This window comes from Ovis aries, chromosome 14 (assembly GCF_016772045.2).
Source record: "Ovis aries strain OAR_USU_Benz2616 breed Rambouillet chromosome 14, ARS-UI_Ramb_v3.0, whole genome shotgun sequence".
Taxonomy (NCBI): Eukaryota; Metazoa; Chordata; class Mammalia; order Artiodactyla; family Bovidae; genus Ovis; species Ovis aries.
This window is the reverse complement of record NC_056067.1, coordinates 7,187,600-7,213,177: the sequence shown is the minus strand read 5'-3', so window position 1 is coordinate 7,213,177 and position 25,578 is coordinate 7,187,600. Positions and strand designations below refer to the sequence as shown.

Sequence of the window (25,578 nt, the reverse complement as noted above, 5' to 3'; positions counted from 1 at the left end):
AGCAATATCGCACACAAAATGCTGAGGGTGCACAGTGCCTGACATGCAGGAGATCCTGCCCTCAGGATGTCCTTTACTTGAGCATGAGGTTTACATTCTTAATGGAAAATGAGCACTATTTTTTGCAATCTGTCATTTCAGTGTAAAAAAATCTCATGTGTTTTGGGTCACTACCACAATTTAACTTATAGAAAACTTAAGAAACCTACAGAAGGAGCACAGGGTAAGGAGTCCCCCGTACATATCACTCAGCTGAAACAATCACCGGTCTTGTTCCATCTATTACCCCACCTCCTGTTCCCTACTGCCCACATCCACTGGATTGTTTTGAAGCAAATCCAAGACACCATAGTATCCTGCTTGTAAATATATCGATATATACCTAAAAAGGATTTTTTCTAAACCTCACCTCCATATTACCACACCTAAGAAAATTAATAGCAGTTCCTCATATCATCAGATATCCAAGTATTGCTACTTCAATAGGCACTGGGCTCTTAGATTCTAACTTCAACTTTTTCCTTTTTGCTTAAAATGATTCTTAAAATTTAGAGGCAGAATGCTGAAGCACTCATGCATGAAGCAATGCAGAGGGTGAGAAATGTCTGCCGATAAATCAGATGGCTCAGAACAAAGAAAGAGAAAAGAAAGCAAATGTGGCTAAATGGTAACAATGAGCGCATTTTGAAGCAAAGGGGAAATGGATGCTCACTGAAGTATTCATGCATGTTTCCTGAAGGTTTGGCATTTTTCAAAATACAAGAGGTAGGGGAAATTTAGTAGCAGGTATGAATAAATGTGTACCTTGACTTAGAGAATGGACACATTCTCAGATGTGTGTAAAGGGAAGTTTTGTGGATTAAATCTTATGTGTCCTAGATCAGCGGTTCTCTATGCAGAATCAGCTTGTGGGCTTGTGAGAACAGATGGTTGGGACCCACCTCCAGAATCCCCTGTCCAGTAGGATTACGGGGGGCCAAGAACCTGCATTTCTTACCCATTCCCAGGTGATGGTGATGCTGCTGACCCAGAGACCACACTTGGAGAATGACTTGAAAAGAAGTGGGTTAAAACCCGCCATTCAGGGAACTTAACTTGAAAGGTGTCAAATCAACTTTTCCCACTAAAACCAAACCAAACCAAACAGGTGTTGGGCCTGACTAAGCAGATCACTGGTAGACTTCAAGTGTGGCCTGTAGCTGCAGAAAATTCTAAGCAGGAAGAATTTTATTGGAAGGTTTGAAGGGAGGAGAGTGTTATGAATATGAGTATTAGAGTGGTCATGACATAAATCTTGAATTTTGCTAATGGTGGCCAAGGGCTTGCCCCTCATCTGGCTTTCCTGGTGGGCAGTGACTCACTTCTGGAATGAGCCAGGTTTGCAGGTGACTGTTTTCTTCCCTAGGTGATGCCAACTGGGCTATATAATGACTGATTTCTTTAATCTTTTGTCCAGTAAGTATTTATGAGCACTGACCATGTACAAACACTATTCTAGGTGTGGATGGGCTAGAAGGATACAATTTGGTTTTTCCTCAAAAATATCTAGATCACAGCTGGTTACACATAACTAGATTAATGTAAAAGGTGAAATGAAAGGCAAATTCAAAATTTCCAAAGGCTGTCCTTTGCAACAGAGGAACTTACTAAATAAGATAAAGAAGTCTATTTTAACTCATAAATTTTACAAAATTAAAGTGACAAATGAATGACGTAAGTTTCTTTGAATTGTTTTCCACTTGAAATTTTAGTTCTTTTTAAAAAATATTGATAACTTGTAGTTAGTTTATAGCAACATCCTACCTTATATTGTGCAAATTCTAGTCTTGGTTGAGGATAGTCTCCAAAAATTTCTTGAGTCACTCTTTGCACTCTTTCTTTTTCAACTTTGTTTTCATGAATGATCCTTGAATCCACTATAGATGGAAGATTTTAAGAGAAACCAGCTGTTAGGAATGTATTTCATCCACAAAGTATCATCCTTTCATTCCTAATCTTTTAACTTGCTCATATAATTTTGAAATAGCATTTACTGCTTTTTCACTTGATTGTAATAATTTCTTACAAAGTAGAAAGTTAGAAATATAGGCTGATAAGAAGATAAAAATCACTCATAATCCTACCACACAAAGCTAAATACTGTTAACATTTTAATACATTTGTCTAACCCTTCTTTTCACTGAATAAAAAGATACGTATTTTTAAGGCTGGGTTTATAAAATATACACAATTTTGTACCCTGCTTTCTTTACTTAACATGAAATCAATATTAGTTCCTATGCCATTGGAAAGTCATGGTTTAGTTCATAACGGCTGTACCATTTCATTTTACTGCTAAGTCACTGCCAAGGAAGAGGAACATTTCCATTTTTATAGTATATTATACCCCACCACTTTTTTTGAACTTTCTGATCTGCCTCAGTAGTTTCATATTCTATTTTCTTGGGTTTTCTATGGTGGACTCACGTCAGCTATGAATGGTGATACGGTCATGGTTCTGAGTACAGGCGCACCTCAGGAATAAGTGGGTGCAGTTCTATACCACTGCAGTGAAGGGACTCACCTGAGTTTTTTGGTTTCCCAGTGCATATGAAAGTTATGTTTATAACATGCCCTGGTCTATTACATGTGCAACAGTATTAGGTCTAAGAGGACAATATACATGCTTAATTAGAAAGTCCTTTATTGCTAAAAAATGCTGACCATCATCTGAGCCTTCAGCAAGTTGTAATCTTTTACAATAGTAACATCAAAGATCACTGATCACCGTAACAAAAATGAAAAAGTCTGAAACACTGTGAGAAACTGTGACAGAGCCACGACCTGAGCCAGTGCTACTGGGAAAATGGTGCCCACAGATTTGCTCAATACACGGTGGCCACAAACCTTCAATGTGTAAAAATCGAAATACCCACGAAGTGCAATAAAGTACTTGGGAAGCAATTTACCCAGTGCATTATGATCCTGGGCTCCAGGCTCAGATTCAGTTTTTTCTTCTGGCTTTGCTGATTCCTAGTTATGTGATTCTGCTCAGCAAGTTACTAAACCTCTCTGAAACCTAGTTTTCTACCCCTCTTTTCTTATGAAAAGAGCTTGTTCATGGGACTGCTGTGAAGATTAAGGAAATGATACATATAAACCCCTTAGTATGGCGCCTGGCACAAAAGAAATGCTCAGTTAAATTATTTAATATTTTGGTTTGCTTGTGGTTATGATTAGATGCCATTCTAGCAAATTCTAAAGGAGACCTATATTAGCTTAGCTTCCCCACTTCAACAGAAATTTACTTTTCAGTTTTCTGAAAACAGGAGATACTTTTGAATCACAATCCTGGTACAGAAATGTTTTACTGGGTGAGAGAAATCTGAAAAGGAATGTCCTTCCAAATTTCAGTTTTTATCTTAAAATACACATACTATTTATATCTAGCCCAAAGCTTCTTTCTTGTAGAGATGTAGTAGAGTTGTGAGTTTCAAAGCTCTAGGAAAAAGAAAACAGAAAAAAGTGAATGCTTTCCTAATTTTATCACCTCAAAGTATAGATGTTAATTGGTTTTAGTGCACAAAAGTATGGCAAATCTTATCTTTCGTTTTTCCCAACACAGATATTTGAGGCCCCATACAGACTGAGTTGAGCATTTCTCCTAGAGCGATACTGACAGAGACTGCCGGGGCCAGCAACAAGGCTGCTTTGTTTGAGGAACTCTGTACCTTGTTAACATAAAAATGTATCTGGAAGAACTATAGCTGCTGAGCCAAAAGCTAGAGAAATCAAAGGCAGCCTTTACAGTGTGATGCTGCAGCTTTATGTCTTTATAACTGGGGAAAAAACCTCACTGACATTGCTTATAGAAAAATAACTTTGCTGTAAGTCTAAATCTCCCCGACTTCTTCACTCACTTTCCCCCACTGAAGGCACTGTTTTTATAATCAAGTGTTTGACGAGTTTTTCTAGAAATGCAACTAATCATAGCAGAACTGTTGATATTAATAGCAATTTGGTAGGAGGCTGGTAGGTAAGAGGGAAGGTGCTATGGGGGGAAATCATTACCTAACTTTTTTTAAAAATTAGTTTTAATTGGAGGATAATTGCTTTACAATATTGTGTTGGTTTCTGCCATACATCAACATGAATCAGCCATGGGTATACATATGTCCCTTTCCTCCTGAACCTCCCTCCCACCTCCCACCCATCCCACCTCTCCAGGTTGACACAGAGCACCGGGTGTGAGCTACCTGCATCATAACAGCAAATTCCCACTGGCTATCTGTTTTACATACGGGAACATGTATGTATGCAACTTCTTAATGTTAAGCTTGTTTTCCTTAAAGAGTAGCTTGCAGAAAGCCATCACTTCTTTCTACTTAGAACAGATGAAAATATATAAGTAGAACATACCTAGGGGCTCAAAGATATACAGTCTCAACAATTCTATAGGGCTCTGAACATATGAACACACAGATGCCATGCAGAGGGGAAACAACAACAACAACAACAACCCTGAGCCTTGGAGCAAGGCCAGATCCATTATCATTAAAAGGACAATAATACATTCAAATTATTTTTTTTCTTAATAGGTTTTTTTTGGTTTACTCCTAGTACACTAGACACACCTCATGAAGTTATGAGGAATTATGGTTATACCCTTTGTACCAAATTGGCCCAGTATAATATGCCTTGATATTTGACCAGGAACATTTTTTATTTTTTTGACTCACACAACATTGCACATGGGATCTTAGTTTCCTGACCAGGGATTGAACCCATGCCCATTGCTTTGGAAGTGAAGTCTTAACCACTAACTGCTAGGGAAGTTCCACACTCAAGTAATTTTTTTTTTTAACATTCAAATGCAGAGCTCATTTTATTGAAACTCAGTCGAACAAATTACCATTAATTTGCCCTCAGTAAAATTCAGTATTAAAAATGTTTCTTGTTTGCCAAGTGAAAGGTAAATAGCTGAAAGGTGAAAATAAAACCTTTTTTTAAACTTTTTTATTGAAGGATAATTGCTTTACAGGATTTTGTTGTTTTCTGTCAATACACTCAAATAATTTTGACAAATAAACTGTGGGAATTCATAAACCAATGCTTCCTCTTTTAATTCCTATATCACTTATTTGACTAGTGGGACAAAAGATTCTGCTTCTCTCTTGCATAAAAGAATAATATAATCAGCTTCGAAAGATAATGTCAAGTTACTCTGAAGAGAAACCAAATTCTGATTGGAATAGCTGATTAGGAAACAGGGGCCCTATAACATATACTCCAATGACTGATGGGCAGTATAAACACAATACAATTATGAAAAGATGAAAGTGAGGAATTATCTTATTTCCTATTATGTTTGCTGAAAACCTTCTCCACTTCAGGGACATCTGATGTGATCTCCTGTTGTTGGAGGTAGACTTTCCCACCTCAACTTCTAAATTATGCATGAAGAGAAAATGGAGACTCGGGTTTAAATAGAGTCATTGATGGGCTCACCTGATTATACTGTTTAAAAACAATAGCCTTAAGAGAGTCCAGATATCGGCTTCTGAGGTCCATTTTCACAATCTGATGGTGTTTGCTAGCAACTGTCAGTGCCTTGAAGTGAAAATTAGCAAGATTATTGATAGCATTACTGTGTCTATCCCTTTATTTATAATACTTGTTCAGAAAAAATGTAGGAGTTGTAATCAGTTAATAATTTCTACTTAAAAGTGAAAAGAAATCCAGAATAATTAAATCTCATGTTCTGTTACTCAGCTTGAAAAACACAAACAGTGGCTAGTGGCATTAAGATCCTCAGAAAGGCAAGGTCTTTTGTACCATTTTTAGAAAAGAGATCTTTTTTTTTTTTTTTTTTTTGGTCAAACTACACGGCAGGCAGGATGTCAGTTCCCCACCCAGGGACTGAACCCATGGCCCCTGCAGTGGCAGTGTGGAGTCTTAACCACTGGACAGCCAGGGAAGCCCCACAGGGACCCCGTTTAAAGTTAGGGATTAAAAAAAAAAAAAAGTTAGGGACTATGATAAATTAAGCTGAGAGTTAAGAATAAAGGATGAATACTCAAATGTTACCATTGTGATGATTAGTTGTTAATACTACAATGACACTGCCATACAAAAATGCAAATAGAAAAAGCAAATTATAGACCCTATACACCACTCTGGTTTCTGTAATAAAACATCTTCCAAAAGGAACCAGCAAAACTGTTAAAAGCAGTTACTTTGGGTGAGTGGGATTGGGAAAAAGGGGTATGAAGTCTTAAAAGATTGGTTAGAGACTTCGTTGGTTGGATTTTTACCTTGATTATGCATTACTTCTCGATTTCGAGACACTAATGAAGAGTTCTAAACCAATGCTGATGCCGTGCTCTCACTTTCAGAATAATAGTACTTCCTGCTCTTTATTTTAAGAGATCGAGAATTATGGGTGGTATTTTACATCAAATGATATTGAGGAGTTTAAACCTACATGGCCCTGAGATAAGGATAATGCAAGAGCCGACTCACTGGAAAAGACCCTGATGCTGGGAAAGATTGAGGCAAAAGAAGAGGGCAGCAGAGGATGAGATGGGTAGATAGCATCGCCGACTCAATGGACAGGCACTTGAGCAAACTCCAGGAGATAGTGGAAGACAGAGAAGCCTGGTGTGCTGCAGTCCATGGGGTTGCGAAGAGTCAGACACAACTTAGCAACTGAACAACAATACCGCTTCTAGTAGTTGGTTCCATACCTGACCCAGAAGGGGTAGATTGCTCTTCAGTTGGGAGGACGAAGTGAAGGCATATGGAGTTTGGGAATAGTACACCACGTAAGCAGGTTTGTACTGGTTTGGCTTTTTATACTGTGTTCCCCAGGCAATTCGAATCCATACCGAGTTCTCCTCAGCATCTCTGAAGCTGACTGTCACCTTATTAAAAAAAAAAAAGACATAAGTTCTCTAATTAACATATCATGTTGCACCAACAACTGATGCTTTTTAGGGGTGAAGGATGTCACTGTCTGGCTGAAATCTGGCAGTTTTTCTCCTACTTCTCATTACAGTGATTTGGGAAATCTCTGGAAAAGTGTTTTATGGTTGCTTTGTAAAGATACATCCATGCCTTGTAAAGTCTTTTGGAAGGAAAAAAAAAATTTAAATCCCACAATCAGTGTATGACATCACAAATTTTCAATCATTTCTTGGCCTTTGTCCTGAAAAAAAAAATAGTAGAAAGGGACAGAAAATGGGCTAACTTTTAACAACTGAAACATAGTTTTTAGTTTGTCTCTTTGTAAGTTTTCCCAAGAACTTTCTATTTTGAAGTTTTATCTGATAAGATGTGCAGTTAATCCTCTCTCACACACATGCACGCGTGCACACACACACACACACACACACACACACTCCACCCCTCCTGTGCCCTCTCATACCAGCTTCTCTCCCCCGTGGTTCTGGGCAGGAGTTCTTAACCTGAAGTCAATGGTTAGAATTCAGGGCCTCTATGGACTTGGAGGGGGTGGATATTTCATCTTTACTTGTGGGCCTCCGTGATGGCTCAGACAGTAAAGAATCTACCTGCAATGTAGGACACCTGGGTTCAATCCCTTATTTGTAAGTGAAATTTAGCATCTCCTTCAATTGTGAAAGTAGGCATCAAGACAGTAGAATTTTAGGATGTTATTTTGTTGTCCACAGAAATCTCAAGTATTTTTATCACATTACAATTGTTGCATGAGTCTCAAGAATATCAATTATACCTATTAGCACTTTGAAGCTAGTTGTTTTTAGACCCATTATGAGATTATTTATTGTGTTAATAAAGAAGCACATGCATTACTGCATCAGTTTGCCATCTTAATGCCTTTATAGTAACTGTATTTTTAGTATCATTTGTTTCCCCTGTGATTCTGTAGATTTTACTTTACAGCATTTAAAAACACACTTCTGAGAAGTGGTCCATAAGCTTCACTAACAGCGAAAGCATCATTGCCACAAAAAGGTTAAGACACCTGTCCTAGAGCAGCCACTGAGTCACTCTTCAGTCCTGGGCACCGGGAGATACTACTTGGCATGATGTCGCCATCCTCAGCCTTTGGGAAAGTGGGGTTAACTAGCCACTAGTTAAGTTATGCAGAGGAAGGTAAAGATAAGCCAGGAGACCTCAGTTGGTTGAGGAAAGGGATGAGGACGTGCTGGTCAGCTCAGAGTAGAGGGACAGGGCAGACAGAAGACCCAAGGCCTTTACCTGTTTATCCTCATCTAAAACCTGCAGCGCACACAGCATGTCACTCTCCAGCTGGCCTTTCAAGCAGGACAGATGTGACCAGTGAAAAGGCTCCTTTGTTCCCCCAGCCCCCTGCTGTTGCTGCTGTTCAGTCGCTAAGTCGTGTCTGACTCCTTGCGACCCCATGCCAGGCTCCATGGGGTTCTCCAGGCAAGAACACTGGGCTGGGTTGCCATTTCCTTCTCCACCAGCCCCTGCTAGTGTGCCTGAAATTCATTCACGAGGCAAAACCTTTCGGACCATGGTAGAGATAAGAAGAGATCTAACAACTGAAATACAAGGGCATCAAAGTAGGAGGAAATGTGAATGTTTCAGGCGCTTTTTCTCCTTGCATGGTAGGGGTGGCCTGGGGTTCAGAGAACAGAAATCTCTGCTGCCTGAAAGAGGGACAGGAAAGACTGTCAAGTGAGGAGAAGGTGCTGGGAAGGAAGATGCACATAAACTCTGAACTGGACCTGAGAGAGATGCTCTCTAGCTTTCTTGTTTTGGGTGAAGTAGGGTGGGTGTGCTGACTGCAGTTTTGAAAGAGGAGTCGGCCAGTCAGTCTAAGCTTCATGAGAAGGCTGCTTCCAGAAGGGTCCAGACCATATATCTACAACATTCCTGGAGAAGTGGCCATGGATTCTGTGCCTATGAGGCTTTGTTTGTTTTTTCTTTTATAAAAAAAAGCAGGTGCATGCAATATACCCACAGTCCAGACAGGACTCTCCTATAACCTCTATAGAGTTCACAATTTCATGGTAACAAGAGTTTTCAAATAATATAATCCAAAATAACAACTTATTCAAAAAATTTAAATAATAATAATAATAAAGAGAAATCTTCTTTTGGTTCACAGTTTCTTTGAATTAATTTGTAAATTAAATACGTTCCCCCTCAAAAGGCTGAAGATTTTGTTCTGTTTTGTAAACCTGATAAAATGATTCTAAGGTTCATCTGGAGGAATGGTTAGGACATTTCTGACAAAGAAAAATAACTGGGGGTAGGGGTAGGGTTGACTTGTCTTAAGGGTTATGAAAATGTTTTAAAAACTAATGATTAGAGGAGTTTGCTCTAGGCAAGTGGCCCCCCTGATACCAAAACCAGAAGCAGGAAGAGTTGCCTACATAGTCACTGGCAGGACCACTGTGAGTGGTCTCCCTGCTAGGGCAGAGCCGGCCACTGGAAGAGTAGACCAGAGTAGGTGCTTTCTGCAGGCAGCTGCTAACTCAGGCTAAGCTTGTGCTCCTGCTGGAGACAAGCAAAGGGGGCAATAGGGAGGGGCTGGTGGGATTCCTTCCATGTGGGGGGCACAGCGGAAGCAAGAAGAAATATTTCCCTCCCAGAGTCTTGTGGCAGAAAAAACAGGGCTTGAGGATAAGCCTGGGGAAAGGATGTATTTCCTCTGAGAATTAAGCATGTTTATAAGCAGTAGAGTAGGAAGCAGAAGAGGGAAGGGAGTAAAGATACAAAAGAGAACAAAGAAAAATAGAGCAGAAAAACTGGATGAGGATGTAGGAGATGAATGCATAGCACATAGAAGGGTCATTGTAAGAAAGGAGATGAGGGAACATGTTCGGTGACAGGTAGCTAAGTAGAAAGCAGGACCAGTTCCAGACTAAAGGATGAGGTAAGGGGATGGAGGTGACATCACCTTTACGGCAGAAGGCAAAGAGGAACTGAAGAGCCTCTTGATGGAAGTGAAAGAGGACAGTGAAAAACCTTAAAACTCAACATTCAAAACACTAAGATCATGGCATCCGGCCCCATCACTTCATGGCAAATAGATGGGGAAACAATGGAAACAGCGAGAGACTTTATTTTCTTGGGCTCCAAAATCATTGTAGATGGTGACTGCAGCCGTGAAATTAAAAGATGCTTACTCCCTGAAAGAAAAGCTATGACCAACCTAGACAGCATATTAAAAAGCAGAGACATTACTTCACCAACAAAGGTCCATCTAGTCAAAGCTGTGGTTTTTCCATTAGTCATGTATGGATGTGATAGATGGACCATATAGAAATTTGAGCACCGAAGAATTGATGCTTTTGAACTGTGGTGTTGGAGAAGTCTCTGGAGAGTCCCTTGGACTGCAAGGAGATCAAACCAGATCAAACCAGTCAATCCTAAAGGAAATCAACCCTGAACATTCATTGGAAGGACTGATGCTGAAGCTGAAACTCTAATACTTTGGCCACCTGATGCAAAGGACTCATTGGAAGACTCTGATGCCGGGAATGATTGAAGGCAGGAGGAGAAGGGGATGACAGAGGATGAGACGGTTGGATGGCATCACTGACTCAATGGATGAGTTTGAGCAAGCTCCAGAAGTTGGTGAAGGACAGGGAAGCCTGGTGTGCTGCAGTCCACAGGGTTGCAAAGAGTTGGACATGACTAAACTGGACTGAAGGGGATGGAGAGACAAGTCAAGGAGTTTGAGAATCAACTGTAGGCATGAGCCACCCAGGGCCATTTAGGTAAAATTCATTATTGTTAAATAAGATGATCATTTTCAGATTCTCAGTCAAACCAGCCACACTTCAGGTTCTTGGCAGCCCCATGTAGCTACTTGGCTGTGTTCTGGACATCTCTGATCTAGAACATTTCCATCAGTGCAGAGTCCTACCAGGCAGTGCTGCTCTTGAGGAAGAAGCAGAACCCCTGAACTGAAAGGTAAGGGGAGCAGAACGTTTTTACAATGAGCAGAGTTTGTCTTTGATATTGAGTAGAATAGTATGGAATATTACTAACTGAAATTCTTGCAAATTAAAAAAACAAGGTAGTGACGAATTTTAAGTGCACGGGTGCCGTGAAATTGAATCTCATGGAAATTCAGATAAATTCTATTCTTACATTTTTTAATGCTCTCTGAAGAATTTTCTTGAATGAACTTTTGAATTCTTCCATATCAAAAAGATCAATGTTGTCACCTGTCAAAGTGAAAAGAAAAATCAAGAAAAATCAAGGGAGCTACACTGTCTTCAATACATTTGCAAAGACCCTGAAGGTAAGAACAATAATGATCGAATCACACAAACACTGCCAGTATCTCTGACTCAGCATCACCAAATATATTTCTCACTTTTCTATACATGAGTAATAATCATTTCATTTGGAAAGAAGAGACTTAAGAGGAACATGCTGCTATTCCTTTTTAAATTGCCCAAATATCAAATACAAGTCTTTGGTTTAAAATGAGAAACATTACCTGGTCTTTTACTCATCTGAAAAACATCCCAAATTTTCTGGTGCCGATGAAACTGAGTATCTGAGGGAGGGAGAAAGAGCTTATTACTGCATGTCAGAGAACTTTCAAGCAATGGGCTTGTAAGTACATATTTTTAATAATGTGAAAGTGGAGAAAGTAACAGTAATTTACAAATTAAGTTATGCAGATTTTTCTTTGAAATATAAATTTTCAATGGATTAAATTTACTCCAATAAAACGGGTTATAATGAATTACTCAACATAGTAGAGATTTAGCCTTCATTCTCAGACCATTTATTCTGTCCATACAGGTCTACTCCAGAATGCTGCATCTCTCCAGAAGCCAGCGATGACGTGTTCCCAGCACTGGTGTTTCCATCGACTTTGCTTATTCCGCACTCTTCTCCTAGCTCCTTGGGCACCTCATTATGGTCTCTTCTAAAACGCCACCATGCAGAAAGGCCTCCCTGAGCACTCTACCCAAATTGAAGCCTCCATCCCACTATGGTTTTTCCAGTAGTCATGTAAGGATGTGAGAGCCGGACCATAAAGAAGGCTGAGCACCAAAGAATTGATGCTTTCGAACTGTGGTATTGGAGAAGACTCTGGAGAGTCCCTTGGACTTCAAGAGATCAAACCAGTCAATCCTAAGGGAAATCAACCCTGAATACTCATGGGAAGGACTTATGCTGAAGCTGGAGCTCCAATACTTTGGCCACCTGATGCGAAGAGTCAACTCATTAGAAAAGACCCTGATGCTGGGAAAGATTGAAGGCAGGAAGAGAAGGGGACAACAGAGGATGAGACGGTTAGATGGCATCACTGACTCAATGGACATGAGTTTGAGCAAGCTCTGGGTGCTGGTGATGGACAGGGAGGCCTGGTCACAAAGAGTCGGACGTGACTGAACAACTGAACAACAATAACAACATCCCGCCCTGCTCTAGTTTCCTTCATGGCACTTACCATTCCCTGACATTACAGCATATATTTAGATGTTCATTTGCACACTTGCTTGTACACATGAGATACTGGACTTAGTCTTGTTCATCTTATTCCCAGTGTCTAGCCACTGCTGCTGCTGCTGTTGCTAAGTCACTTCAGTCATGTCCGACTCTGTGCGACCCCATAGATGGCAGCCCACCAGGCTCCCCCATCCCTGGGATTCTCCAGGCAAGAACACTGGAGTGGGTTGCCATTTCCTTCTCCAACGCGTAAAAGTGAAAGGGAAGTCGCTCAGTCATGTCCGACTCTTCGCGACCCCATGGACTGTAGCCTACCAGGCTCCTCCGTCCATGAGATTTTCCAGGCAAGAGTACTGGCTGGCATTAAATGTATGTATCTGATGACTGACTGAATGAATGGATGAATGTAGGATACAGAAGGCACCCTTTAGGAGTTACAATCTTAAGAGTATCTTGGATTAAAAATGGATCCAGTAAGTTATTGAGCTCAGTCCCAACACATCATCATCCTGGCTTTACTCGGTCCCTGTGCTGACCCCTATCTGCATCCATGTCTTTGGACCTAGGATCAAGGTGCTCTGCACCCCAAAAAGAGGGACTGTGGGCTCCAACACTCAAGGGCACCAATCTGCTGTGCCTTTGAACTATTATTTTTCTTGCCCTTGTCTTTTTTTCTTTTTTGGTGCCTTGGTGTTCTCTCCCTATCCCAGTCTGTTTATGGCGATGGCCTGAGAAATCTTCATTATCTAGTTTTGTCTAAAACAGGTATAATCAGGTACAATGTGATGTCTGCCCTTAAAGATAGCATCCAAAAGATTTTGTTTCTTTCTGATATATTCTTCCTTGGTTCTGTGTTTCAGAATTCAGATGGCCTGCTAAATGATATCTGAATAAGGTTGTTATAATAATAATAATGAAGAGGAATCATTTTTTGTTGATAATGATTCCTTTAAGCACCATGCAGAAGTTCATGATAAATGGCAAAGAATTAAGTACAAATGCTGACGTTTCCTCGAATAGTACATATCTGAGACTAACCCATGATCTTTGTGACAAGCTTGGTCCCCTTCTAGTGTCCACTGTCTTAGTCAGGGGTCCATCTTCCTTTTAGTGGCACATGCAGCCCGCGGAGCCATGCCTGCCTCTCTCACTCAGTACCCCCTTGACCACACCACATGCAAGTCCAGTCAGTGCTATCCTTACAAGCGGCACTGTAATTATAACAAATTCTCAGAAATATACTTTCAAATTCTGTTAGCAATAATACAAAGCCTAGCAAGTACTTACTATGTGCTTATTATGTGCCAATTACTGTGATAAGAACTTTTCAAGTCTTATCTTACTTAACCCTCACAACGATCCTGTGAAATACAGGTTGTTATTATGTCCATTTGATTTAGGAAAAGTCTGAAGCTTAGAAAAAGGTGACGTGACTTGGCAAATGACACAAGACTGGTTTTAAGTGACAGAGCTGAAATATGAAACCAGGTCAGCTTGACTCTAAAATCTGAGCCATCACATACAAAACTGCCTCTCTGATGAAACTGGACTGGTTAAGTATAAATACAAACCACCAAGACTTACAAATGATGTCTAAATGGGCTGCATCATTGAGCCTTGCACGATTCTCCTGAAAGAGAATGTAATAATACTTTTAGTAATTACGGTGATAGGTTTGGTTCCACTCCATCTACAGCACATTTTAGGGTTGCTTAGGACAAACTATGAGGGCCCTCTCAATACTGTACTGACAACATGTCTTGCAACTAACGCTCTTCTGATTCATGTCCCAGTACAGGCTCTCACAACTGTTCTCCCACGATCTACTCTTCATTGATCATTTTTAACTTTCTGTTTGGTTTTTTCAATCAATGGTATCCTTTCAGACCTACTCTATACCAGGGTTTCTCAACCAGGCTTCAGGGACATATTGAGTCAGATACATCTGTCTTGTGGAAGCTGTCCTAGAATGTAAAGGAACATTCCTGGGCTCTATCCCCTGGAAGCCAGCAGCACCCACTCCCAGTTTTGACAACCAGAAACATCTCCAGATGTAGTGTCTTCTGGGAGCAAAACCATCTCAGCTGAGAACTATTACTCTATACATACACATTTGTACGTTCACATAGTATATAGTTTCTTTTAATGTTATACATAAAGATCTAGTTTATTCTTTTTAATGATCGAAGAATATTTTGTTAAGTGGATGTATCATTTTTTATCTCATAAGTATAGTTAGTTCCAATTTCGTGTGTGTAAATAATGCTAGTTAACATTTTTATTTATATGTAACCATTTACATATAACTATATATAAAAATGTTTATCAATTGTAATATCATATATAATTCCTTATTTTTTATGTTTTCTATATATGTAAATATCCAGAAGTGGAACTGCTGGGTCATAAAGCATATTTATTTAAAATGAATGAGGGAAGGGTATACTGGGTATATAAGTTCAGTTCAGTTCAGTCGCTTAGTTGTGTCCGACTCTTTGAGACCCCACGAATCACAGCAAGCCAGGCCTCCCTGTGCATCACCAACTCCTGGAGTTCACTCAGACTTAACGTCCATCGAGTCAGTGATGCCGTCCAGCCATCTCATCCTCTGTCGTCCCCTTCTCCTCCTGCCCCCAATCCCTCCCAGCATCAGAGTCTTTTCCAATGAGTCAACGCTTCGCATGAGGTGGCCAAAGTACTGGAATTTCAGCTTTAGCATCATTCCTTCCAAAGAAATTCCAGGGCTGATCTCCTTCAGAATGGACTGGCTGGATTTCCTCGCAGTCCAAGGGACTCTCAAGAGTCTTCTCCAACACCACAGTTCAAAAGCATCAATTCTTCGGCGCTCAGCTTTCTTCACAGTCCAACTCTCACATTCATACATAACCAATGGAAAAACCATAGCCTTGATTAGATGGACCTTAGTTGGCAAAGTAATGTCTCTGCTTTTGAATATGCTGTCTAGGTTGGTTATAACTTTTCTTCCAAGGAGTAAGCATCTTTTGATTTCCTGGCTGCAGTCACCAGCAGCAGTGATTTTGGAGCCCAAAAAAATAAAGTCTGACACTGTTTCCACATTTATTTCCCATGAAATGATGGGACCGGATGCCATGATCTTCGTTTTTTGAATGTTGAACTTTAAGCCAACTTTTTCACTCTCCACTTTCACTTTCATCAAGAGGCTTTTGAGTTCCTCTTCACTTTCTGCCATAAGGGTGATGTCATATGCATATCTGAGTTCAGTTCAATCGCTCAGTCGTGTCCGACTCTTTGCGACCCCATAAATCACAGCAAGCCAGGCCTCCCTGTCCATCACCATCTCCCAGAGTTAACTCAGACTCACGTCCATCGAGTCTGTGATGCCATCCAGCCATCTCATCCTCTGTCGTCCCCTTCTCCTCCTGCCCCCAATCCCTCCCAGCATCAGAGTCTTTTCCAATGAGTCAGCTCTTCACATGAGGTGGCCAAAGTACTGGAATTTCAGCTTTAGCATCATTCCTTCCAAAGAAATCCCAGGGTTGATCTCCTTCAGAATGGACTGGTTGGATCTCCTCGCAGTCCAAAGGACTCTCAAGAGTCTTCTCCAACACCACAGTTCAAAAGCATCAATTCTTCGGCGCTCAGCCTTCTTCACAGTCCAACTCTCACATCCATACATAACCACAGGAAAAACCATAGCCTTGACTAGATGGACCTTAGTCGGCAAAGTAATGTCTCTGCTTTTGAACATACTATCTAGGTTGGTCAAAACTATTCTTCCAAGGAGTAAGTGTCTTTTAATTTCATGGCTGCAATCACCATCTGCAGTGATTTTGGAGCCCCCAAAAATAAAGTCTGACACTGTTTCCACATCTATTTCCCATGAAGTGATGGGACTGGATGCCATGATCTTCATTTTCTGAATGTTAATCTTTAAGCCAGCTTTTTCTCTCCACTTTCACTTTCATCAAGAGGCTTTTTAGCTCCTTTTCACTTTCTGCAATAAAGGTGGTGTCATCTGCATATCTGAGGTTATTGATATTTCTCCCGACAATCTTGATTCCAGCTTGTGTTTCTTCCAGGCCAGCGTTTCTCATGATGTACTCTGCATAGAAGTTAAATAAGCAGGGTGACAATATACAGCCTTGACGTACTCCTTTTCCTATTTGGAACCAGTCTGTTGTTCCATGTCCAGTTCTAACTGTTGCTTCCTGACCCGCATTCAGATTTCTCAAGAGGCAGGTGAGGTGGTCTGGCATTCCCATCACTCAGAATTTTCCAGTATATTGTGATCCACACAGTCAAAGGCTTTGGCATAGTCAATAGAGCAGAAGTAGATGTTTTTCTGGAACTCTCTTGCTTTTTCCATGATCCAGTGGATGTTGGCAATTTGGTCTTTGGTTCCTCTGCCTTTTCTAAAACCAGCTTGAACATGCAGTACTTCGATGCAATCTCAAAAACGACAGAATAATCTCTGTTCGTCTCCAAGGCAAACCATTCAATATCACAGTTATCCAAGTCTATGCCCCAACCAGTAAAGCTAAATAAGCTGAAGTTGAACGGTTTTATGAAGACCTGCAAGACCTTTCAGAACTAACACCCCAAAAAGATGTCCTTTTCATTATAGGGGACTGGAATGCAAAAGTAGGAAGTCAAGAAATATCTGGAGTAACAGGCAAATTTGGCCTTGGAATGCGGAATGAACCAGGGCAAAGACTAACAGTTTTGCCAAGAAAATGCACTGGTCATAGCAAACACCCTCTTTCAACAACACAAGAGAAGACTCTACACATGGACATCACCAGATGGTCAACACCGGAAATCAGACTGATCATATTCTATGCAGCCAAAGATGGAGAAGCTCTATACAGTCAACAAAAACAAGACCAGGAGCTGATTGTGGCTCAGATCATGAACTCCTTATTACCAAATTCAGACTTAAATTGAAGAAAGTAGGGAAAACCACTAGACCATTCAGGTATGACCTAAGTCAAATCCCTTATGATTATACAGTAGAAGTAAGAAATAGATTTAAGGGACTAGATCTGATAGATAGAGCGCCTGATGAACTATGGAATGAGGTTCGTGACACTGTACAGGAGACAGGGATCAAGACCATCCCCATGGAAAAGAAATGCAAAAAAGCAAAATGGCTGTCTGGGGAGGCCTTACAAATAGCTGTGAAAAGAAGAGAAGTGAAAAGCCAAGGAGAAAAGGAAAGATATAAGCATCTGAATGCAGAGTTCCAAAGAATAGCAAGAACAGATAAGAAAGCCTTCTTCAGTGATCAATGCAAAGAAATAGAGGCAAACAAGAGAATGGGAAAGACTAGAGATCTCTTCAAGAAAATTAGAGATACCAAGGCAACAGTTCATGCAAAGATGGGCTCGATAAAGGACAGAAATGGTATGGACCTAACAGAAGCATAAGATATTAAGAGGTGGCAAGAATACATGGAAGAACTGTACAAAAAAGATCTTCACGACCCAGATAATCATGATGATGTGATCACCAATCTAGAGCCAGACATCTTGGAAAGTGAAGTCAAGTGGGCCTTAGAAAGCAACACTACGAACAAAGCTAGTGGAGGTGATGGAATTCCAGTTGAGCTACTTCAAATCCTGAAAGATGATGCTGTGAAAGTGCTGCATTCAATATGCCAGCAAATTTGGAAAACTCAGCAGTGGCCACAGGACTGGGAAAGGTCAGTTTTCATTCCAATTCCAAAGAAAGGAAATGCAAAAGAATGCTGAAACTACTGCACAATTGCACTCATCTCACATGCTAGTAAAGTAATGCTCAAAATTCTCCAAGCCAGGCTTCAGCAATACGTGAACCGTGAACTCCCTGATGTTCAAGTATATCTGAGGTTATTGATATTTCTCCCAGCAATCTTGATTCCAGCTTGTGCTTCTTCCAGCCCAGCGTTTCTCATGATGTACTCTGCATAGAAGTTAAACAAGCAGGGTGACAATATATAGCCTTGACACACTCCTTTTCCTATTTGGAACCAGTCTGTTGTTCCATGTCCAGTTCTAACTGATGCTTCCTGACTTGCATACAGGTTTCTCAAGAGGCAGGTCAGGTGGTCTGGTATTCCCATCTCTCTTAGAATTTTCCACAGTTTATTGTGATCCACACAGTCAAAGGCTTTGGCATAGTCAATAGAGCAGAAGTAGATGTTTTTCTGGAACTCTCTTGCTTTTCCATGATCCAGCGGAGGTTGGCAACTTGATCTCTGGTCCCTCTGCCTTTTCTAAAACCAGCTTGAACATCTGGAAGTTCACGGTTCACCTATTGCTGAAGCCTGGCTTGGAGAATTTTGAGCATTACTTTACTAGCATGTGAGATAAGTACAATCGTGAGGTAGTTTGAGCATTCTTTGGCATTGCCTTTCTTTGGGATTGGAATGAAAACTGACCTTTTCCAGTCCTGTGGCCACTGCTGTTTTCCAAATTTGCTGGCATACTGAGTGCAGCACTTTCACAGCATCATCTTTCAGGATTTGAAGTAGCTCAACTGGAATTCCATCACCTCCACTAGCTTTGTTCGTAATGATGCTTTCTAAGGCCCACTTGACTTCACATTCCAGGATGTCTGCCTCTAGGTGAGTGATCACACCATCGTGATTACCTTGGTCATGAAGATATCTTGGTCGTGGCTGCGTGGGCGCAGGAGGGCCTAGAGGAGCTATTCCACGTTCAAGGTGATGAGGGGCGGAGGTGAGGAGATACCCCTCGTCCAAGGTAAGGGGCAGCGGCTGCACTTTGCTGGAGCAGCCTTGAAGAGATACCCCACGTCCAAGGTAAGAAAAACCCAAGTAAGACGGTAGGTGTTGCAAGAGGGCATCAGAGGGCAGACACACTGAAACCATAATCACAGAAAACTAGTCAATCTAATCACACTAGGACCACAGCCTTGTCTAACCCAATGAAACCAAGCCATGCCTGCGGGGCAACCCAAGACGGGTGGGTCATGGTGGAGAGGTCTGACAGAACGTGGTCCACTGGAAAAGGGAATGGCAAACCACTTCAGTATTCTTGCCCTGAGAACCCCATGAACAGTATGAAAAGGCAAAATGATAGGATACCGAAAGAGGAACTCCCCAGGTCAGTAGGTGCCATCAATATGCTACTGGAGATCAGGGAAGAAATAACTCCAGAAAGAATGAAGGGATGGAGCCAAAGCAAAAACAATACCCAGTTGTAGATGTGACTGCTGATAGAAGCAAGGTCCGATGCTATAAAGAGCAATATTGCATAGGAACCTGGAATGTCAGGTCCATGAATCAAGGCAAATTGGAAGTGGTCAAACAAGAGATGGCAAGGGTGAACGTTGGTATTCTAGGAATCAGTGAACTAAAATGGAATGGAATGGGTGAATTTAACTCAGATGATCATTATATCTACTACTGCAGGCAGGAATCCCTTAGAAGAAATGCAGTAGCCATTATCGTCAACAAAACAGTCTGAAATGCAGTACTTGGATGCAATCTCAAAAATGACAGAATGATCTCTATTCATTTCCAAGGCAAACCATTCAATGTCACAGTAATCCAAGTCTATGCCCCAACCAGTAATGCTGAAGAAGCTGAAGTTGAACGGTTTTATGAAGACCTACAAGACCTTTTAGAGCTAACACCCCCAAAAGATGTCCTTTTCATCATAGGGGACTGGAATGCAAAAGTAGGACGTCAAGAAACACCTGGAGTAACAGGCAAATTTGGCCTTGGAATGCAGAGTGAACCAGGGCAAAGACTAACAGAGTTTTGCCAAGAAAATGCACTGGTCATAGCAAACACCCTCTTTCAACAACACAAGAGAAGACTCTACACATGGACATCACCAGATGGTCAACACCAAAATCAGACTGATTATTATTTTTTGCAGCCAAAGATGGAGAAGCTCTATACTGTCACCAAAAACAAGACCAGGAGCTGACTGTGGCTCAGATCATGAACTCCTTATTGCCAAATTCAGAGTTAAATTGAAGAAAGTAGGGAAAACCACTAGACCATTCAGGTATGACCTAAATCAAATCCCTTATGATTATACAGTGGAAGTGAGAAATAGATTTAAGGGACTAGATCTGATAGACAGAGTGCCAGATGAACTATGGAATGAGGTTTGTGACACTGTACAGGAGACAGGGATCAAGACCATCCCCATGGAAAAGAAATGCAAAAAAGCAAAATGGCTGTCTGGGGAGGCTTTACTAATAGCTGTGAAAAGAAGAGAAGCTTTTAAAAGCCAAGGAGAAAAGGAAAGATATAAGCATCTGAATGCAGAGTTCCAAAGAATAGTAAAGAGAGATAAAAAAGCCTTCCTCAGCGATCAATGCAAAGAAATAGAGGCAAACAAGAGAATGGGAAAGACTAGAGATCTCTTCAAGAAAATTAGAGATACCAAGGCAACATTTCATGCAAAGATGGGCTCGATAAAGGACAGAAATGGTATGGACCTAACAGAAGCAGAAGATATTAAGAAGAGGTGGCAAGAATACACAGAAGAACTATACAAAAAAGATCTTCACGAACAAGATATTCATGATGGTGTGATCACTCACCTAGAGCCAGACATCCTGGAATGTGAAGTCAAGTGGGCATATAAGGGTATAGTAAAATTCTTTGTACAATACTTGCAACTTTTCTGAAAGCTTGAAATCACTTTAAAATAAAAAGCAAATAAGTAAATAAATACATGTGAAAGAGAGTGTCTCTTTCTGCATAATTTGATCAATATATCTGAGTATTATCTTTTCATCTTTGACAATTGAGAGTTATGAAAAGAATCCTGCTCATTATTTTAACTTCTTCGTCTGTTTCTTCTCCCTTGGTATTCACTTTTTTTTTTTTTCCTCACTAATTTATAAGCATTCTTTGCAAGTTGAAAAATCCAATTAAAAATTAGCACCTTTTGGGGCCGTGCCCGCGGCGGCGTTTGAATGGCCGGCCGTTCCTGGATCTCGGCCGGGGAGCCGAGGGATAGTTCTGGGCTGCCGGGCGCAGTTGGTCAGCGCCTGGGCTGGGCGGAGGCGCCGGGGTACCATGAGGCGCCGGTATTTAAGAGATTATGGCATCTGAAACCCACAATGTTAAAAAACGAAACTTTTGTAATAATACTGAGGATCATTCCATTGATCTTCCTAGAAAAAGGATCTCTAATTTCACTAATAAGAACATGAAGGAGGTTAAGAAATCTCCAAAACAGTTGGCTGCTTACATAACTAGAACAGTTGGACAAGCTGTGAAAAGCCCAGATAAACTACGTAAGGTGATCTATAGAAGAAAGAAAGTTCATCATCCTATTCAAAATCCTTGTTACAGAAAAAAGCAGTCCCCTAAAAGTGGGGGCTGTGTCATGGCAAATAAAGAAAATGAACTGGCTTGTGCAGGCCACCTCCCTGAAAAATTACGGCATGAGAGTCGAACATATTTGATTAACTCCAGTGATTCTGGTTCTTCACAGACAGAAAGCCCATCATCAAAATACAGTGGCTTTTTTTCTGAAGTTTCTCAGGACCATGAAACAATGGCACAGGTTTTGTTCAGCAGGAATTTGAGACTGAATGTAGCTTTAACTTTCTGGAGAAAGAGAAGTATTAGTGAACTTGTAGCATATTTAGTAAGGATAGAGGACCTTGGAGTTGTGGTAGATTGCCTTCCCGTGCTCACCAATAGTTTACAGGAGGAAAAACAGTATATCTCACTTGGCTGCTGTGTAGATTTGTTGCCTCTAGTAAAGTCACTACTTAAAAGCAGATTTGAAGAATATATAATAGTTGGTTTAAACTGGCTTCAAGCAGTCATAAAAAGGTGGTGGTCAGAACTATCATCCAAAACAGAAGCTGTGAACGATGGAAATATTCAGATTTTAAAACAGCAATTAAGTGGATTGTGGGAACAGGAAAACCATCTTACTTTGGTTCCAGGATATACTGGTAATATAGCCAAGGATGTAGATGCTTATTTATTACAGTTGCATTGAAAGACTTCATCTATAGCATTTGGCTATTCAAAACATCCTTGGACTATATGATTTCCCCAAAAATATCTCATCTGAGAACTGTGAACTATGGAAGAAATCAAAACCATTTTTTCCTCTAAAGAAACGTATGATGAAACCACTAATGAAATGCTACCGATCTGCTTCACATTGAAGTGGAAGAAGATCCAAAAGGAGCAGCTTCAGCTTCAATGAGGTGAAAGTGCACTACGGAGATTGTTCACCTCTGCTGCGTTTGGGATTTATATGGTTATTTGGTAACATTGTTTAAGAACTACTGGGTCTTAATGCAATCCTGCATAAGAATATAATTTATACTATGTGAAAAATAAGACAAGACTTATTACTGGGAATCACAGAGACCAATCATCATTACTTTTTTTTAAGATTGTGTTTTATAAGAAAACACTTATATGTGTGCAGCTACTATTTTCTTATGTTGAAAAGACTTTGAAAGTTTAAACCATTATAGCAAATAATCAGTACTAAAAGTTTTTTGTTCACACTGAGATACTGTGTATGCAAAATGCCTTAATTATTAATAAGCCAATGTGTATGATAACAATATCTGTTTAAGAAAATTAAAAGCAACCATGCTTCTGGCATGATAAAATCATGGAATTAAATCAGGGGTTTCCATTCATGTAGAATGTTGTTAAAACTTATTCTACACCGTTCTTAAAACCTGAGAATATTTTTAGTATCTCTGATTTTTTTTTTTTTTTTTTTGCCAGAATCATGTCATGTATGTATGTATGTGTTACTCCTATATATAAGAAAAAGGCGAATCTGTATTTGTATGAATGCTTAACTGGAAATGTCTATGGAATTGACTAATTTATATTCACTTTTTATTGTATATAGATTTCTGATATTTTCAGTTCTGTATCATTTAAAGTTTTCTTTATTTGAGTAAATTGACTAAATATTTCTAAAAAAAAAAATTAGCACCTTTTCCACTATAGTGGGACAGAGCCCTCCTCACGTCATAGCCTAGAGCTACTTAAATCTCTTTTGGGCTAAGGAAAGGAAAGAGAGAGGAAAATCTAAGTGTAGCATGATATTCAATGTTAATCACTTTGAAGACTGTTACCTCACAAAGCAGAACCAAGTCCTGAACAATAGATTCCTTTCTCTGCCGAAAGTTTACGGTCTGCAGTTGATTTTCAGACAAAAAATTCCAGGTTTTTAGGATTGTCATCATTTCCGTCATTGGGATTTTCAAGATGGTCCTCCTGAAAAACTCAGCAAGAGTTTCATCCATCTCTTTGGCACTTTAATAAAAATAAAAACAGCACAACAAAGTATTAAGCAAACACAAAAGTACAACTTAGTGAATTTTCAGCATCATAATTTTAGCCAGAATTATGATTTGTAGGTGAAACACCCAAATTTTTCTTCAGAGTATTTCAACAAGAGGATTTTCTCTTAAGTGTACATTTAAACATGTTTTAAAGTTTTTAAAAATTAGTGTTCTCTTTCCTTTCTTGGTTAGAGTATTTTGATCTTTTGATAGCAATAGTAAGTGAATCACTCATTTACCTATTCATGTATCAAATTACTAAGCACCCATTAGTGCTAGGCACCTTTTTAGGAACAGGGGATAGAACTTTAACCAAAAATGACAAAAATTCCTGCCAGTAGGAAGTGTCCTTCCTAGCTGGGAGAGACAGGCAATAGGAAAATCACAGAAAATGTTAAAAGTGGCAAATGCTGAGGAGAAAAGGGAGCAATGTTAGGAAGCTAGTAGCAGTGAATACGGAGCAGGCTGGGAATGGGTGGGGGCTGAGGGGAATGGAGAGGAGGCCTGAGAGAAGGTGGCATTTGAGCCAATTCTTGGGGGAGGAAGAGTGAGCTGTGTGGGTGGTTGTTGGAGGAGCTCTGCAGGCAGATGGAACAGCAAATGCAAAAGCCTTGGGGCCATCAAGGGGAGAAAGAGGCCTCCAGACAGGCCAGAGAGGAGAGTGAAAAGGCACAGAGGAGGACGTGAGGAGGGCCGTGTTTATGACAAGAAGCAGAAGTCAGCCTGTCAATCTCATCCGCTTCCATCAAGACTACAGGATACACAAGGACAAACAGAAGAGAGTCCCCTAAAAGGATCGTGGCTATGAATCATTTCTACCATTTAAGTGTTTGTTGAATGGCATATGATTTATTATACGATTATATATGATTAATCTCCACTAGGGCAGGAACTATGTTTGTCTTATTCACACCTGCCTTCCTAGAATCTAGAACAGTTTCAGCCCAAGAACTGTCTTAGTGGAAATACTTGTTGAATAGGAAGCCCCAAAGTATTAGATACTCTCCCTAAGAAGCCGCGCCTGAGGAGATAAACAACCTGGGAAGGATTAGCCAGTGACAATGTCAAGCCAACGTCCCGCATCAAAAACACTGGAGGTGGGGGTGGTTGTTAAAACGCAGACTCCTGAGCTTAATGATTTAAACTAGGGGAGGGGAATGCGGGGGAAGTGCTTGAGATTTCTGCATTTTTACAATTAAAAGTCTTAATTCTGGCTAAAGTTTGGGAATGTCATTCTAAATTATGATAGAAGAAATGGAGGGAACGCAACCTCATCAATAAAACTGGAAACCCTTGAATAAACTCTTCTGATTCCCTGTGATTATCTAATTTCTACTTCGCTGCGCGTGGCACAGTGTCTGGCACATAGTAGGTACACGAGATATAACAGCTGAATGAAAGCATGACCAAAAAGGTCCCTGTAAATATACACCGCCGAAGAGCTGCCACAAGGAGCAGGAGTAATGCGAGACTAAAAAGGACGGACGCCGAGGTTACCCCAACATCAAAACACCCAACTCTGAAGCAGCAGCAACCGAAGACTGAGTTTAGCTCTTGAGAGCTCTGGGCGGCGCCAGCGTAACATAGGCCCTACCTAAGGCCCCGCCCCAGCAGGGCGGATGTGACGTCACGACCCAGCGTCTCCGCCCTCTACGCCTCAGCCACAACCGGAGTTCTCCGCCTCAGGCCCGAGACCAAGGACCAGTCCCTCACCTTGGGACCCGTGGCAGTCACAAGAGAGTCGCCTCAGAGTCCTGGGACGTGGCTTTTTCTAGGCCCCCGCCACATCCCGCCCAATCCCACGCCGCCGGGTTCTCTTACCCACATCGCCGGCCGGCTCTCCCCTCAGCGACAGTTCCCGCCCGCTGCTCCTTCAAAACC

General features: G+C 40.7%; 2 protein-coding genes and 1 long non-coding RNA gene across 4 annotated transcripts in view; 2 read left to right on the top strand and 1 right to left on the bottom strand.

The window, feature by feature from the left end:
• Window positions 1-14,746, top strand: part of LOC132657722 (uncharacterized) — a 17,587-nt gene extending 2,841 nt beyond the window's left edge. Inside the window, exon 2 of the long non-coding RNA XR_009596269.1 lies at window positions 11,758-14,746. This is a non-coding gene — a long non-coding RNA (uncharacterized LOC132657722). The remainder of the gene's footprint in view (window positions 1-11,757) is intronic.
• The window catches only part of CENPN (centromere protein N), a 26,728-nt gene extending 1,150 nt beyond the window's left edge, over window positions 1-25,578 (bottom strand). Inside the window, exons 1-9 of one of the 2 annotated variants that reach the window (XM_042231481.2) lie at window positions 25,411-25,578; window positions 23,488-23,668; window positions 13,996-14,041; window positions 11,447-11,506; window positions 11,092-11,168; window positions 6,726-6,902; window positions 5,488-5,589; window positions 3,417-3,480; window positions 1,804-1,916 (exon numbers count right to left, since the gene is read on the bottom strand). In XM_042231481.2, coding sequence (XP_042087415.1) covers window positions 1,804-1,916; window positions 3,417-3,480; window positions 5,488-5,589; window positions 6,726-6,902; window positions 11,092-11,168; window positions 11,447-11,506; window positions 13,996-14,041; window positions 23,488-23,658 — 810 coding nt within the window. In that variant the 5' untranslated portion in view covers window positions 23,659-23,668; window positions 25,411-25,578. The remainder of the gene's footprint in view (window positions 1-1,803; window positions 1,917-3,416; window positions 3,481-5,487; window positions 5,590-6,725; window positions 6,903-11,091; window positions 11,169-11,446; window positions 11,507-13,995; window positions 14,042-23,487; window positions 23,669-25,410) is intronic. The other variant, XM_004014927.6, reaches the window with a different exon arrangement.
• Window positions 21,385-23,037, top strand: LOC101121192 (KATNB1-like protein 1). Its single transcript, XM_042231482.2, has one exon. The coding sequence runs from the start codon at window positions 21,462-21,464 to the stop codon at window positions 22,374-22,376; it is 915 nt and encodes a 304-aa protein (XP_042087416.1). The 5' UTR covers window positions 21,385-21,461; the 3' UTR covers window positions 22,377-23,037.

Bases quoted from the DNA above. Each gene is read 5' to 3' on its own strand.
- LOC101121192 (XM_042231482.2), top strand. From the start codon at position 21,462: ATGGCATCTGAAACCCACAATGTTAAAAAACGAAACTTTTGTAATAAT.